Raw genomic sequence first — 13,953 nt, forward strand, 5'->3', positions numbered from 1 at the left:
CTTTTATACCCCCATGTAGTAGTTGGGGTCCCATTGTAGTAGTTATGTTTGTTAACCCACTTTTCACTTTTTATTGCACCTCATAAACCCCCCTAAATCTTTGCATCACTTAAGAGAATGAATGACATTGCTTATGATCCCTCTTGCATCTTCATTATGTGGGGGTCATAAACTATTATCTTGATAGTAATAATTATGCAGGAAGTCAGGGGGGGGGGGAGGGGGGGATTAGGAAATGCAACTCAAATGTAAAGGGATTATCCAGGAATTAAAAAAAAAACAGAGGTAATTTCTTTTAAAAACAGCTCCACGTTCTTCCCCGGGTTGTGTGTGGTATTAAAACTTGGCTCCATTAATTTTAATGGAACAGAGCTGCGGAACCACACCCAACCTGGAGACAGACGGGGATTGGTTTTTGAAAGAAATTAGCTGTGTTTTTCAATTCCTGGACAACTTCTTTAATTGCAACTTCCACACGTTCAGAACTGACCAAAACATTTGACAAATCTTTCATCAGCACAGTTTTAGATCAATGTGTTTTGGGGGGGGGGGGGAATCAATGGGAGAGGAAAAGCATGCATTTTTTTACTGTCTGAACATACCCTTACTCCTGTCTAAAAATATATTCTACTGAGAGATACAAGATACAGTGTGAACAGTGGTTATTTGGCAGATGGTTGCAACTAGGTAAAGCTCATTCACTCAACTTTATTGAATATGACGTACACATACACAAATGGATACAGTCTGCTTATTCAGAATTTATTACATTACAGAAGCCAGAAAAATGTACGAAATATTAACAGCAGATTAATAAAAGTTTACAGTGTCCTGTGCATATGGTGGACAAATATAGCATTGGTCAAGCTAGTACAACAAACACTCGCCCGACGGATATCTCATGTGTACTGTCGGCAGTACAAACATCTCTACATTCTCTTTTACAGAATTTGTTCTGGAGACCTCCAGATGTTGCAAAACTACTACTCACAGCATGCCTTGACAGCCATCGGCATGCGCTCCATTCATATCTATAGGAGCACCGAAAAGACCCAAGAGCTTATGATCCTCACTGAGCGTCGGGTCCCATCCCGGTGATCACGGGGGGCCCCAGCTGTCGTACCCCTCAGCGATCAGCTTCTTATCCTGTGGATGGGTGATAAGTTCTTTTTTGCCAGAGATCTCCTTTAAAGCGTACCTGTCAGATCCCCTCTTCCCAAAAAACTGTTATATGTTGCTTAGTACCTCATCCTGATCATGTACACCTCATTTTTATGTGTCTACGGCCTATATTTCTCTCAGAATTACCTTTATTTACTTGCCATTATTGCTCAGTGAGGTTTCTATCCATGCAGAGGCATGGGGCGTGTCCCTCTCTTCTCCTCACTGTGATGACTCCTCCCCCTCTCTCACTCTGCTCTGACTCACAGAGGGCCGGCAGCAAGCACAACAGCTCTGGACCTGCCTGCAGCCCTGTCAATCACTCATGGTGTCCATGACATGTCCATGACCACTGGACACTGCAGGACTGGTAGGTGTCCCAGGAGGCAGGGGGACCCCTAGTGGCCACTTTTTTGACTGGCTTTTTCAGTATGAAATACTGAAAATTTTCTGATGAAAGCAATTGCAAAACATTTTGGGGGAGATTTATCAAAACCTGTGCAAAAGAAATGTTGCACAGTTGCCCATAGCAACCAATCAGATTTCTTCTTTCATTTTGCAGAGACCTTGTAAAAATGAAAGAAGCGATCTGATTGGTTGCTATGGGCAACTGGGCAGCTTTTCCTCTGGACAGGTTTTGATAAATCTTCCCCATTGTTTTTGCATGCTTTATAACATATCAAAAGTTATTGTATCTGACAATGCCCATTTAAAAGGAAAGGTGGTACAGGTGTTGAATTAGAGCTAGTGAGATTGTTCAGTGTATATTAGACTATAATAGTCTCCCGTCAAACCATCCCATATACCTAATCTATGAAAATCAAGACCTAATTATTTAAAGGGAGGATTATAGTTCTATTGTCATGAGGGGTCACAAACTATGCACTGGTGAAGTAATATTATCTGATCTACAGTCTGACAATATGTCAACTGCATGTGCTGTAAACCATGGTGGCTGATGGCTACACAATTTTCCCTGTAAGGCTTTGTTCACACAGCAGAATGTCCGTACAGAATTCCACATGGACATTCCGCACAAGCAAAGTCCCATTGATTTTAATGGGATTCTGCTGCACTGTTTACACGACAGAAACATCTGCCACGGAAATCCCGATTCCGGCGTCCGCAAAAAGAATAGACTTGTTCAATGTTTTTGCAGATTCTGCAAAGAAATGCATTGCCATATATGAGACAGCGCATTTCCGAGCGGTCCTAGCTGTCTGTGGAATGTCCACAGGAAAATTTTCTGTGCAATCATTCCATGTGAACATAGCCTATAGCTGACTTGTTACTGACAGAATTGTGCAGCCATTAAAGGGGTACTCCGCCCCTAGACATCTTATCCCCTATCCAAAGGATAGGGGATAAGATGTCAGATCGCCGCGGTGCCGCTGCTGGAGAGCCCCGGGATCCCCGCTGCGGCACAGCGCTATCATTACAGCACAGAGCGAGTTCGCTCTGCACGTAATGACGCGCAATACAGGGGCCGGAGCATCGTTACGTCACGGCTCCGCCACTCGTGACGTCACGGTCCGCCCCTTTCAATACAAGTCTATGGGAGGGGGCGCGGCAATTGTCACGCCCCCTGCCATAGACTTGCATTAAGGGGACGGGCCGTGATGTCACAAGGGGCGGAGCCATGATGTCACGCGGCTCCGTCCCCTATTTCGCCCGTCATTACGCACAGAGCGAACTCGCTCTGTGCTGTAATGATAGCGCAGTGCCGCAGCGGGGATCCCGGGGGTCCCCAGCAGCGGCACCGCGGCGATCTGACATCTTATCCCCTATCCTTTGGATAGGGGATAAGATGTCTAGGGGCGGAGTACCCCTTTAACCACTCCATCAGGTGTAACTTGCAGTGTAACTCACATGCAGTAGCCTTTCCATGAAACGCTTACTAAATAGATGTTTCTGTGCTCTTTGTTTCAGATGTTAGATTTGACCTATTGGAGTCAAAAGAGGGATTTGTATCTTCTTCTAAGACATTCTTTAGAGTAACCTTGAAAGACCTTTTAAATTTACTCTTAAAGTCTTGACCCATTAGCACATAAATGATGGGATTGATACAACTGTTCATGAATGCCAGGCCAATGAAAATGTTATAATTATCTTTTGTGCGGTGATATAATGGAGAACTAAATGAATTCATAGCTATGATGACCGCTGCCACATGGAAAGGAAGCCAACAAACAAAGAAACCAATGATTACCACAATGGCTACTTTAATCGTCTTGGTGTTTTGTGTAAATCGTAACTTCACCCAACGTATCAGCATTGCATAGCAGCCAATGATGACCAGAAATGGGATGACAAACCCAATAAGGAGACGGCAAAGGCCAATGAAGTCCTCCACTGTCTGTCTGTGGTGTCTAAGCAATGTATAGTCAAGTACACAGTATTCTATTCCATTGCGCTCCCTAATGTTTCGAAAGATTAGGACTGGGCTACTCAAGATGACGGCCAGGATCCACATTACGACACATGCTACATAGGCCTTTCGTAGAGTTCTGTTGTTCTGACACCATACAGGTTTCATCACCAAGGCACACCGATCTATACTGATCAAAGTCAGGATGAAGACGCTGGCATACATGTTGATTATCAGAATGGAAGAAATAAACTTGCAGGCGAAGAGGCCCAGTGGCCAGTGTCCCAGGGTTAATAATGTCATAATGTTAACTGGCACGGAGAGACAGCACAGGAGATCAGCCACTGCTAGATTCAGGAACCATAAGGTGTTCACTGTGCGTTTCATTTCGAAGGCTGTGATCCACACCACCAAGCCGTTCCCAGGAATACCAAGCACGACCACAAGGCTGTACTGGAATATGGAAAACCAGTCAACGACTGAAACTTTTCCAGTCCCATGATTTATAAGAGGTGTAGTAATGTTGCTGTCATACTCATAGTCATAACTATCATTTGCATACTCTGTTTCCATCAAAGAATCCATGGTCTGCATGAGAACCTGAAAAACAGAAAAAAGATCCTCATAAGGGCCAATATCATTCAACATTTGCAGGGGCATCCAGCTGTAGAACAGAAAGATCCGGCACTTGATCCTTGGAAAAAGTGAAGATTAAAGAAAAATAAGTAAATAACTAATAGAGATAAAGCAAGTACTTACATATAGAAGTAATAAAGATCTGCTGGGAGCTGTAATCACTGTCTATGTAGGGGACAGGAGCTTCTTCAGGGTCCTGTACAGAACACACAATGTCCTAAAAAAGTTACATGGAGCCGCCCTCACCTGGTGTCCAAAGGAGCAGGTAACCCTGCAGGTAACCTCCCTGTACTGTAGGGGGCGCTACCAGACACCAGTCAGTGCATACACTTCAGTAATACAGGGGTTTTATTAGTGAAATGCCCATTCTGATTGGTCAGTTCTTCCAGCCATTGACACGTTTCACAGATCTGGACTGTCCGTACATTGTATGTAGTGTCTGGTTTCAAGTTACAACGGTCCAGAAAAGACCATTATATGTTGAAAATATTGTAAACTGAGGCCTGAGATTGTTGAAGGGCCAACTATATAGATTTCTTATCCAAGGTTACCAATACCCCTTCCGTATATTTATATCTTCCCCTCTCTTGGTTGAACTTGATGGACGTGTGACTTTTTTCAACCTTACTATGTATCAATACAATGGTAGGTAAAACAAAACATTTTGTGATGCGTTTCAAACAATAGCTAATTTTTCAAAGGGTCAGCCTGAGCAATTGCCAGTATACAGTAAATATATTGGTAATAAAGTAATACAGTAAAAATATCTTTACAATTTTCACTTTTAACTGTTCTTAATCCCTTAAAGGGGTACTCTACTAGCCAGCGTTCGGAATTAAATGTTCAGAACGCTGTTTTCGAGCTGGGGGGTTGGCCACACCCCTCGTGACATCACAGCCACGCCCCCTCAATACAAGTCTATGGGAGGGCGTGTGACGGCCATCACGCCCCCTCCCATAGACTTGCATTGAGGGGGCGTGACCATGATGTCACGAGGGGCGTGGCCGACCCTCGCAGCGCAAAAACAGCGTTCAGAACATTTACTTCTGAATGCTGGCCAGTGGAGTAACCCTTTAAGGACACCGTTTTTTTCATTTTTGCTGTTTTTTTCCACTTCACCTTCGAAAAATCATAACGCTTTAAATTTTCCACCTACAGACCCATATGAGGGCATGTTTTTGCGACACCAATTGTACTTTGTAATGACATAATTCATTTCATTACAAAATCTATTGCAAAATTTAAAAACTAAATGCCATTTTGGGGGCTTCCGATTCTACACAGTGCACTTTTTTGGTAAAATTGACACCTTATCTTTATTCTGCAGGTCCATACGATTACATTGATACCAAAAATATATAGGTTTTATTTTGTTTTACTTCGTTTAAAAAATTATAACTCTTTGTACCAAAATTAGCATGTTCAAAAATGTCCTCTTCTGATTGCAATGCCACATATGTTTATGTTTATTCTTGTTAACATACAGTGGTCCCTCAACATACGATCGTAATTCATTCCAAACGACCCATCGTTTGTCGAATCCATCGTATGTTGAGGGATACGTGCAATGTAAAAAGTGCATTTAATACTCACCTGTCCCCGCCGCTCCGGACCACGTCCTCACTGCTCCCGATTCTGTCCCAGGGGTTCCCGTTGCTGTCCCGCTGCTCCAGCGTCTTCTTCGGGATCCTCCGGCTTCTTCCGCATCTTCTGCAGGGTCCGGGCCTCGCTTTCTGGTGACGTTATTACGTTGCTGCGGCACGGCGTGCGTAGCGACATAATAACGACGCTGGAAAGCGAAGCCCGGACCCCGGAGAAGATGCGGAAAACGCCGGAGGATCGCAAAGTGGACCCGGAGCAGCGGGAATAGGTAAGTGAACCAGTCCGGGATGCTTAAACTGCTATCCGATAGCAGCTTAAGCATTTTGCGCTGTCTGATGGCAGTTAATGCGATGGCCCCGACATATAAAAGCTTCGTATGTCGATGCTGACATAGACATGCGATGGCCTCTGAGAGGCCATCGTATGTCGACTTGATCATATGTCGGCGCCATCGCATGTTGGGGGGTTATGGAATTTTTTTAATGGGAAAAGGGAGGCGATTCTAACTTTTATTAGAGATGGGGTGAAATCACATTTATTAACAATTTTTTTTTTTTTTACACAATTTTTTTACATTCAGTGCTTAGATTGCATACATGGAATGCTTAGATTATATACATTACATGCAATGATTAGTTTGCATACACTGTTCAATGCTATGCCATAGCATAGCATTGATCAGTGTTATTGGTGCTCCATTGCTCCAGCCTGTTATGGCTGACTGGAGCCTTGGAGAACCGATCGGACAGTGTGGAGGCTGGCAAGGGCCGTCCTCTCAGCTGATGGGGACATCGCAATTTCCCTGCGATGATCCCGATCAGCTCCATTGAGTTGCCGGCAGAGTATTTTCAGCACTTTGATTGCGGTGTCTAAACGATTAATGCCAAGCGTCGGCCGATCGCCGATGTTCGGCATTAGCCACAAGTCCTGGCTGCTGATAGCAGCCGGGAACAAATGGATATGAAGCAAGCTCAGCTCCAGAGCTCTCTTCATAGATCTGTCTCATGGCCGCGCCGTATATATATATATATACGGCGCCGGTCATTAAGAGGTTAAGGTTGTCACCTTTTTTACCAAAAAATACTGACCAAAGTTCAAAGGTTTGTGGTTTCAGGGGTGTCACCTTAAGGCTGGAATTCCACTGAGGATTTTCTAGCAAAAACGCTGTGAAAAATGCCCATTTTGCCACACAGTGTTTTTTTTTTTTTTTTTTGCGAGAAAACGCAGCATCCAGATGTTAGCTGCAAGTCAATAGTAAACTGCAAAATGCCAGATCCACTATTGATCAGCCAGATCAGCTATTTTGGGCTCAGAGGCTGGTTTTCCAAAACACCCTACAAAACCTAGTTTGGCATTTTTTGCACAGAAATTGTGGCGTTTTCCTCACATAGAAGTCTATGGGAGAGCAAAAACGGCAAGAAAAATGCCATGCTGGTTTTAACTTTGGTGTTTTTGCCGGCGGTTTTTATTCTTTTTTGGACTTTAGCGATCCAAAAAAGTGATGGAGATACCTTTTTTATTAAAATTTCATAAGGTACCATTTAAAAAAATATATATATATATATATATACAGTAGTGATGGAAAAAATTGTTATTTAACAAAATGTATCTTTTCTATAACAACATTTTTATAAATTTTTAAACAGGAATCAATTTATGTGTGTAGGCAGAGCACTAAAAATGTAGCCGACAATAATAAAAATGTAGTGTGTATTTTTCCCTTTTTTTCCCATTTTTTAGGTGGTACTACTACTCACAGCATAGCACACACTGTTCCATGATAGGAGTAGTAGTTACCTGAACTAATTGACAGATCGCCCCGGGTCCGTTGCGATCCCTCTGTATAATGTATAGATGCGGCGGTCGCTCTTCTATGGTCCCTTGCACGGCCGTATATATACCCATATTCATATTTCTCACAGAGAGCTGTGATTGGCCAGATGGTTCCAGCCAATCACAGCTCTGTCGTAAATATGAATAGATGTGTATATATGTCAGTGCAAGGGACCATAGAAGAGCGACCGCCGCATCTATACATTATGCAGGAGGATCACAGCTGGTGTCAGGAGTGACACTCGCTGCGATCTGTCTATTAACCCCTTAAGGACCACGGGTTTTTCCGTTTTTGCACTTTCGTTTTTTCCTCCTCACATTTTAAAAATCATAACCCTTTCAATTTTGCACCAAAAAATCCATATGATGGCTTATTTTTTGCGCCACTAATTCTACTTTGTAATGACATCAGTCATTTTACCCAAACATCTACGGTGAAACGGAAAAATAAATCATTGTGCGACAAAATTGAAGAAAAAACGCCATTTTGTAACTTTTGGGGGCTTCCGCTTCTACGCAGTAAATTTTTCAGTAAAAATGACACCTTATCTTTATTCTGTAGGTCCATACGGTTAAAATGATACCCTACTTATATAGGTTTGATTTTGTCGTACTTCTGTAAAAAATCATAACTACATTTATACGTTTAAAATTGTCATCTTCTTACCCCTATAACTTTTTTATTTTACCGCTTATGGGGCAGTATGAGGGCTCATTTTTTGTGCCGTGATCTGAAGTTTTTAGAGGTATCATTTTTGGATTGATCGGACTTTTTGATCACTTTTTATTAAATTTTTCATTATATAAAAAGTGAACAAAAATACGTTATTTTGGACTTGGAATTTTTTTTGCGTGTATGCCATTGACCGTGCGGTTTAATTAATGATATATTTTTATAGTTCAGACATTTGCGCACTCGGCGATACCACATATGTTTATATTTATTTTTATTTACATGTGTTTTTTTTATGGGAAAAGGGGGTGATTTGGACTTTTATTAGGGAAAGGGTTAAATCACATTTATTAACTTTTTACACTTTTTTTTTTGCAGTGTTATAGCTCCCATAGGGACCTATAACATTGCATACACTGATCTTATACACTGTTCACTGCAAAGCCATAGCTTTGCATTGATCAGTGTTATCGGCGGTCGATTGCTCAAGCCGGCTTCTCAGGCTTGGAGCAATCAATCACCGAAGGGACACGCCGGAGGAAGGTAAGAAGACCTCTGCTCGTGTCCCAGCTGATCAGGACACCGCATTTTCACTGCGGTGGTCCTGATCAGGCCCACTGAGCAGCTGGGCAGCTTTCACTTTCATTTTGGACGCGGCGTTCAACTTTGAACGCCGCATTTAAAGGGTTAATAGTGCGCGGTACTGCGATTGCTGCCACGCGCTATTATTAATGGTCGTTAAGGGGTTAATGCAGGTACTACAGCTCCCAGCATGGAGCAGAATGTGCTCCATGTTGGGAGTGGTATCTGCAGTTAAGGACAGATACTGTGACATCCGCTGTGATCGTCCTATCTATTGCAGAGATGTGGAGCAGCTTTCTCCTGCACTCAGCATCTCTGCACTATACTCCGGCCAGTGATGTGAATAGAACATCACTGATTCATATTTCCCTCTGAGAGCTGTGATTGGCTGCAACCATCCGGCCAATCACTACTCTGGAAGGAAAATGTGAATGAGTGATGTGAATTTCTATTCACATCACCGTCCGGAGTATAATGCAGAGATGCTGAGCGCAGGAGAAAGCTGCTCCACATCTCTGCTATATTATGGACGATCGCATCGGGTGTCAGGAGTAACACCCAGGCGATCTGTCCATTAGTACAGGTACTACTACTCCCATCATGGAACAGTCTGTTCCCTACTGGGAGAAGTAGTACTGCAAAAAAAAAGTAAAAATATAGAAAAAAAGTGAATCACGCACACTTCATTAAAAATTCATTAAAATGTTGTTATAAAAAATAAACATTTTGTTAAATATCCTTTTTTTTTTTTCAAATTTGGAAAAAGGCAAATTCCACACAAAGGTAAAAATGTTTTTTTTTCTGGCGTTTTTAAGTCTAAAAAAAAGCAGTGCAAAAACCTCAGTGGAATCCTATGCTAAAGAGGACCTGTGGCCAACCTCCAAAAAATGATATTTTATTGCCATTAAATAGCTTAGAGTGCCCTGATGACACACTTTAACTGTTTACTGATATGCCCTTCCCTTCCTGAAATACAAAGGTTTAAAGTTTGTCTGATAATTCAGGGAATCGGTCAGATGGTGATGGGTGGGATTAAATAGCCAAGACACTGAAATGATGCACACCCAAAATAATAAATTACTAAATAATAAATTACTGAAAAAGAAAACACCCAAAACAAAAGACACAGTAGAAGAGCCAAACTACAGAACATGAAATAACAGTAATTGTAAGCAAACACTTCTAATGTCTGGTCATGTACAACTGGTCACCATAATTATATAATAGCCTAGTAAAGTGCAAAGAACACACTCATAATGCAGAAAAACTTCCTGGTGGGGGAAATGTAAACTACAGTACAGTACCATATGCTAAGTAACAAATAGTATAAACAACTATGAAAGGTCCCAAACACATAGCTGAAATAGCAGCTGTCATTAAAGGGAGGAACCAGGAATAAGGAGTTAATGAGCCCTAACTGTCTCTTCAACTGCTGTCCTTTCCTATTGCCCATACGCCCTAAACGATGGATCGACAACCACGAGGACGGACCCTATACTGCGCTAAAGTGCATGGGGGTATGAGTCAAACAAAACAAACTGTACATGCGAGGAAACAAGTCAGGAACATAACGGGAATACTGCAAAGCTACAAACAGATATACCAGGCGTGATATAGCATACTAACTAACAGTTCAAGGACCAGGATCAAGATTAACGGCAGATACGATAATATGAACAAGACTAGATATGAGGATAAGTATACATCAGACAAAACCAGGAGATGCAGAGGATGAACAGGTTAACTGAATGTAAGAACACTAAAAGGGGCAGGATATCAAGAGCACTGGACACAGAACCAGATACACACTAGACACCCCCACTCATGGAGTGACATCAATACTAAAGCCAAATAGGCCCTTAGCTAGTGGGCACACTCCACAGTGTGATCAGGATACTAGCCTAGGAGGAACAAAAATCTTAAATATAAGCAAACGGGTACAGACACAAGGCTTACTCACTCCTAGATAGATGAATTAGCACAAGGCTCAGAAAAGGAATCTATCCTAGGAGATCCAGGATCAAACAAGGGTGACAACAGGATTGACAAACGCACAGTGTGAATACAGACTCAGGAAATGCAAAGCAGAACAAACAATACAAGAATACTTAAACCCGACAAAGGTACTAAAACAAGGCAAGGCTAAAATCTATATCAAATAACTAGGGCATGGAGCCATGGCTAAGGCTGGGTCCACACTACGTTTTGTCCCATACGGGAGCGCATACGGCAGGGGGGAGCTAAAAGCTCGCGCTCCCGTATGTTACCGTATGCGCTCCCGTATGTCATTCATTTCAATGAGCCGACCGGAGTGAAACGTTCGGTGCGGTCGGCTCATTTTTGCGCCGTATGCGCTTTTACAACCGGACCTAAAACTGTGGTCAACCACGGTTTTAGGTCCGGTTGTAAAAGCGCATACGGCGCAAAAATGAGCCGACCGGACCGAACGTTTCACTCCGGCCGGCTCATTGAAATGAATGACATACGGGAGCGCATACGGTAACATACGGGAGCGCGAGCTTTTAGCTCCCCCCTGCCGTATGCGCTCCCGTATGGGACAAAACGTAGTGTGAACCCAGCCTAACTAAAGACATTAGTGCACACACACAGACACAAAACTTGGTCTGAGTAACAGGTCTAATCACCAGCCCAGAGCAGCACCTGAAGAGGCCTTATATACTCCCAGTGCTGAAAGGCTGGAAGGTTAACTCTTCCCAAAGCAGGGAGAATAAACACAGAAACTGTTCAGACATCAACATACAGTCTGAACAGGACCCAAAGCACAAAAATGCAAAATACAGATAAACGGACATTACAGCAGCAGAGTACACATTGCAAACACAATTGCAATTAAAAAGATTTTAAAGGTCAAACCAATCCAGAAATAGGAGAGTGTAGAAAAGATATAAGGATATGTCCGCTCAATACCCAACGTGTTTTGTCACTCCATCTGACTTCCTCAGGAGTCACATTGAGTGACAGAAAGCATGTGACATTGGGTGTTTTTTCTACTGCTTTCAGAATGGCATTTTTTTTTACACAGATAAAAGTGAAGAATAGAAAAAAAAATTTAAATCCATATTCCATTTTACATTTAGAAGTACATGGGTTAAAAAAAAAACGCTATAGTCTCAGCACGCTGTGATTTTAGAAAATTGTCAATGAGCCATAAAACGCCCATGAAGAGTGAACAAATGGAATCCCATGTCGGTCTGACATTTCATATTTTCCTATTGACTCCCAGCTAACCTCAGGCCACAATGTTAAAAAAAAAACGTGTGTAGAATCTGGCCTTTTTTGGCATTTTTGCAAAAACAAGTAGAAACACAACTGTGGTGTCCCAGTACCGTATTGCATACCGTACCTTGTATGGTGGTCCCCAAAGTCAGAGTTACTACGTTCAGGTAGGGTCCCCCAGGTGGGACAGCCCCTAGTCGCCTCTTCCTTCTCTAATTTCATGCTATTATGTATATATTTAATAATGTGTATATTTAATATAGTGTATATTAGTCTACTAACCTTGTTAGTGTCGCAGGACCTTTGGTCACGTGACCATGTGAATCCCTCTATGGTGTGTTGGAGGACCTTTGGAGGTCCTTGGGTCACATGTTTACCCATACCTCTCTGTACAGGAGATTGACAGTTGTTATGGACCAGTGAGCTTTAGTCCAGCCCCTGCCCATATAAGGGAGCTGTAGCCAATTATCACTCTCTTGGGTTGCTGCTCTCGTGGATCCCGGACTAGCAGGACGTATCTGCGCAACTTTCAGTGACAAGCTAGGCCAGAAGTCTGCCGGCCTCAGCCTAAACTAAACCGTGAGTTAAAGGGGTATTCCAGGCAAAAACTTTTTTTTATATATCAACTGGCTCCAGAAAGTTAAACAGATTTGTAAATTACTTCTATTAAAAAATCTTAATCCTTCCAATAGTTATTAGCTTCTGAAGTTTTCTGTCTAACTGCTCAATGATGATGTCACGTCCCGGGAGCTGTGCATGATGGGAGAGTATCCCTTGCATGATGGGAAAATATCCCCATAGGAGCTGGACAGCTCCCGGGACGTGAGTCATCAGAAAGCAGTTAGACAGAAAACAGCAACTCAACTTCAGAAGCTAATAACTATTGGAAGGATTAAGATTTTTTAATAGAAGTAATTTACAAATCTGTTTAACTTTCCGGAGCCAGTTGACATATATATAAAAACGTTTTTGCCTGGAATACCCCTTTAACATCTCAATCCCTGCTAAAGCTAGCATGATTACTGGACCGAATCTAAACCCCTAAATCCAGTGGATCAGCGCAACAATTATCTTCCTAACCTCAATAGATTCACGAGGTCCCAACCACTTGTCAAGCTCTAATAGACTTTGTTATATGGACTATTTCTATTCATTATTGCATAAAATATTCAGTAAAAGTTCCGACAAGTTTCTGCAAATCTCCGGTTGTGGACAATCAATTATTTCCTATCTCCCTATCGCTCTTGGGAAGGGTGGCGGTAGGACAAGCATACAGAGAATAGCCCTCACCCTGGCGTCACAAATAGAAAGGGTTAAGCAAGCACCCTTAGTAACCGCACAGCTACACTCCCATATACCCTACTCCCCCAGGCTATCACATAGCCTTATAGACATGTAATTCAGTGCTGATCAAAGATAATACACTTTAATAGGTATCTATGATATGTCAGACATGAATTTTACATACACTGTAAAATTGTCGCACGGAAATACTGCCATGTAAACATACCGCAAGTCATATTTCTCTACATTTATGCCATGTACACATACACAAGATACATACACAAGATATAAAACTACTGCGATGTATATAAGGCAATGTTTTCCATGCAGTGAGTCTCTAGCTGTTGCAAAACTACAGCTCCCAGCATGCCCGAACAGCCAAAGGCTGTCCGAGCATGCTGGGAGTTGTAGTTTTGCAGCAGCTGGAGACACACTGTTTGGCAAACACTGATCTGTATTACATTATATCGGTGCAACACTACAGAATATGTTGCCAAATATATATATATATATATATATATATATATATATATATATATGAAAAAAAAAAATATATATATATATATATATAAGTGTG

At 42.1% G+C, this 13,953-nt stretch overlaps 1 protein-coding gene across 1 annotated transcript in view; it reads right to left on the minus strand.

Annotated features, from left to right (window-relative positions):
* Nucleotides 1-3,004: 3,004 nt before the first annotated feature.
* LOC130290394 (C5a anaphylatoxin chemotactic receptor 1-like) overlaps nucleotides 3,005-13,953 on the minus strand; it is a 96,320-nt gene continuing 85,371 nt past the window's right edge. Inside the window, exon 3 of the mRNA XM_056537976.1 lies at nucleotides 3,005-4,129. Coding sequence (XP_056393951.1) covers nucleotides 3,059-4,123 — 1,065 coding nt within the window. The 5' untranslated portion in view covers nucleotides 4,124-4,129 and the 3' untranslated portion in view covers nucleotides 3,005-3,058. The remainder of the gene's footprint in view (nucleotides 4,130-13,953) is intronic.

Source organism: Hyla sarda, chromosome 9 (assembly GCF_029499605.1).
Source record: "Hyla sarda isolate aHylSar1 chromosome 9, aHylSar1.hap1, whole genome shotgun sequence".
Taxonomy (NCBI): domain Eukaryota; kingdom Metazoa; phylum Chordata; class Amphibia; order Anura; family Hylidae; genus Hyla; species Hyla sarda.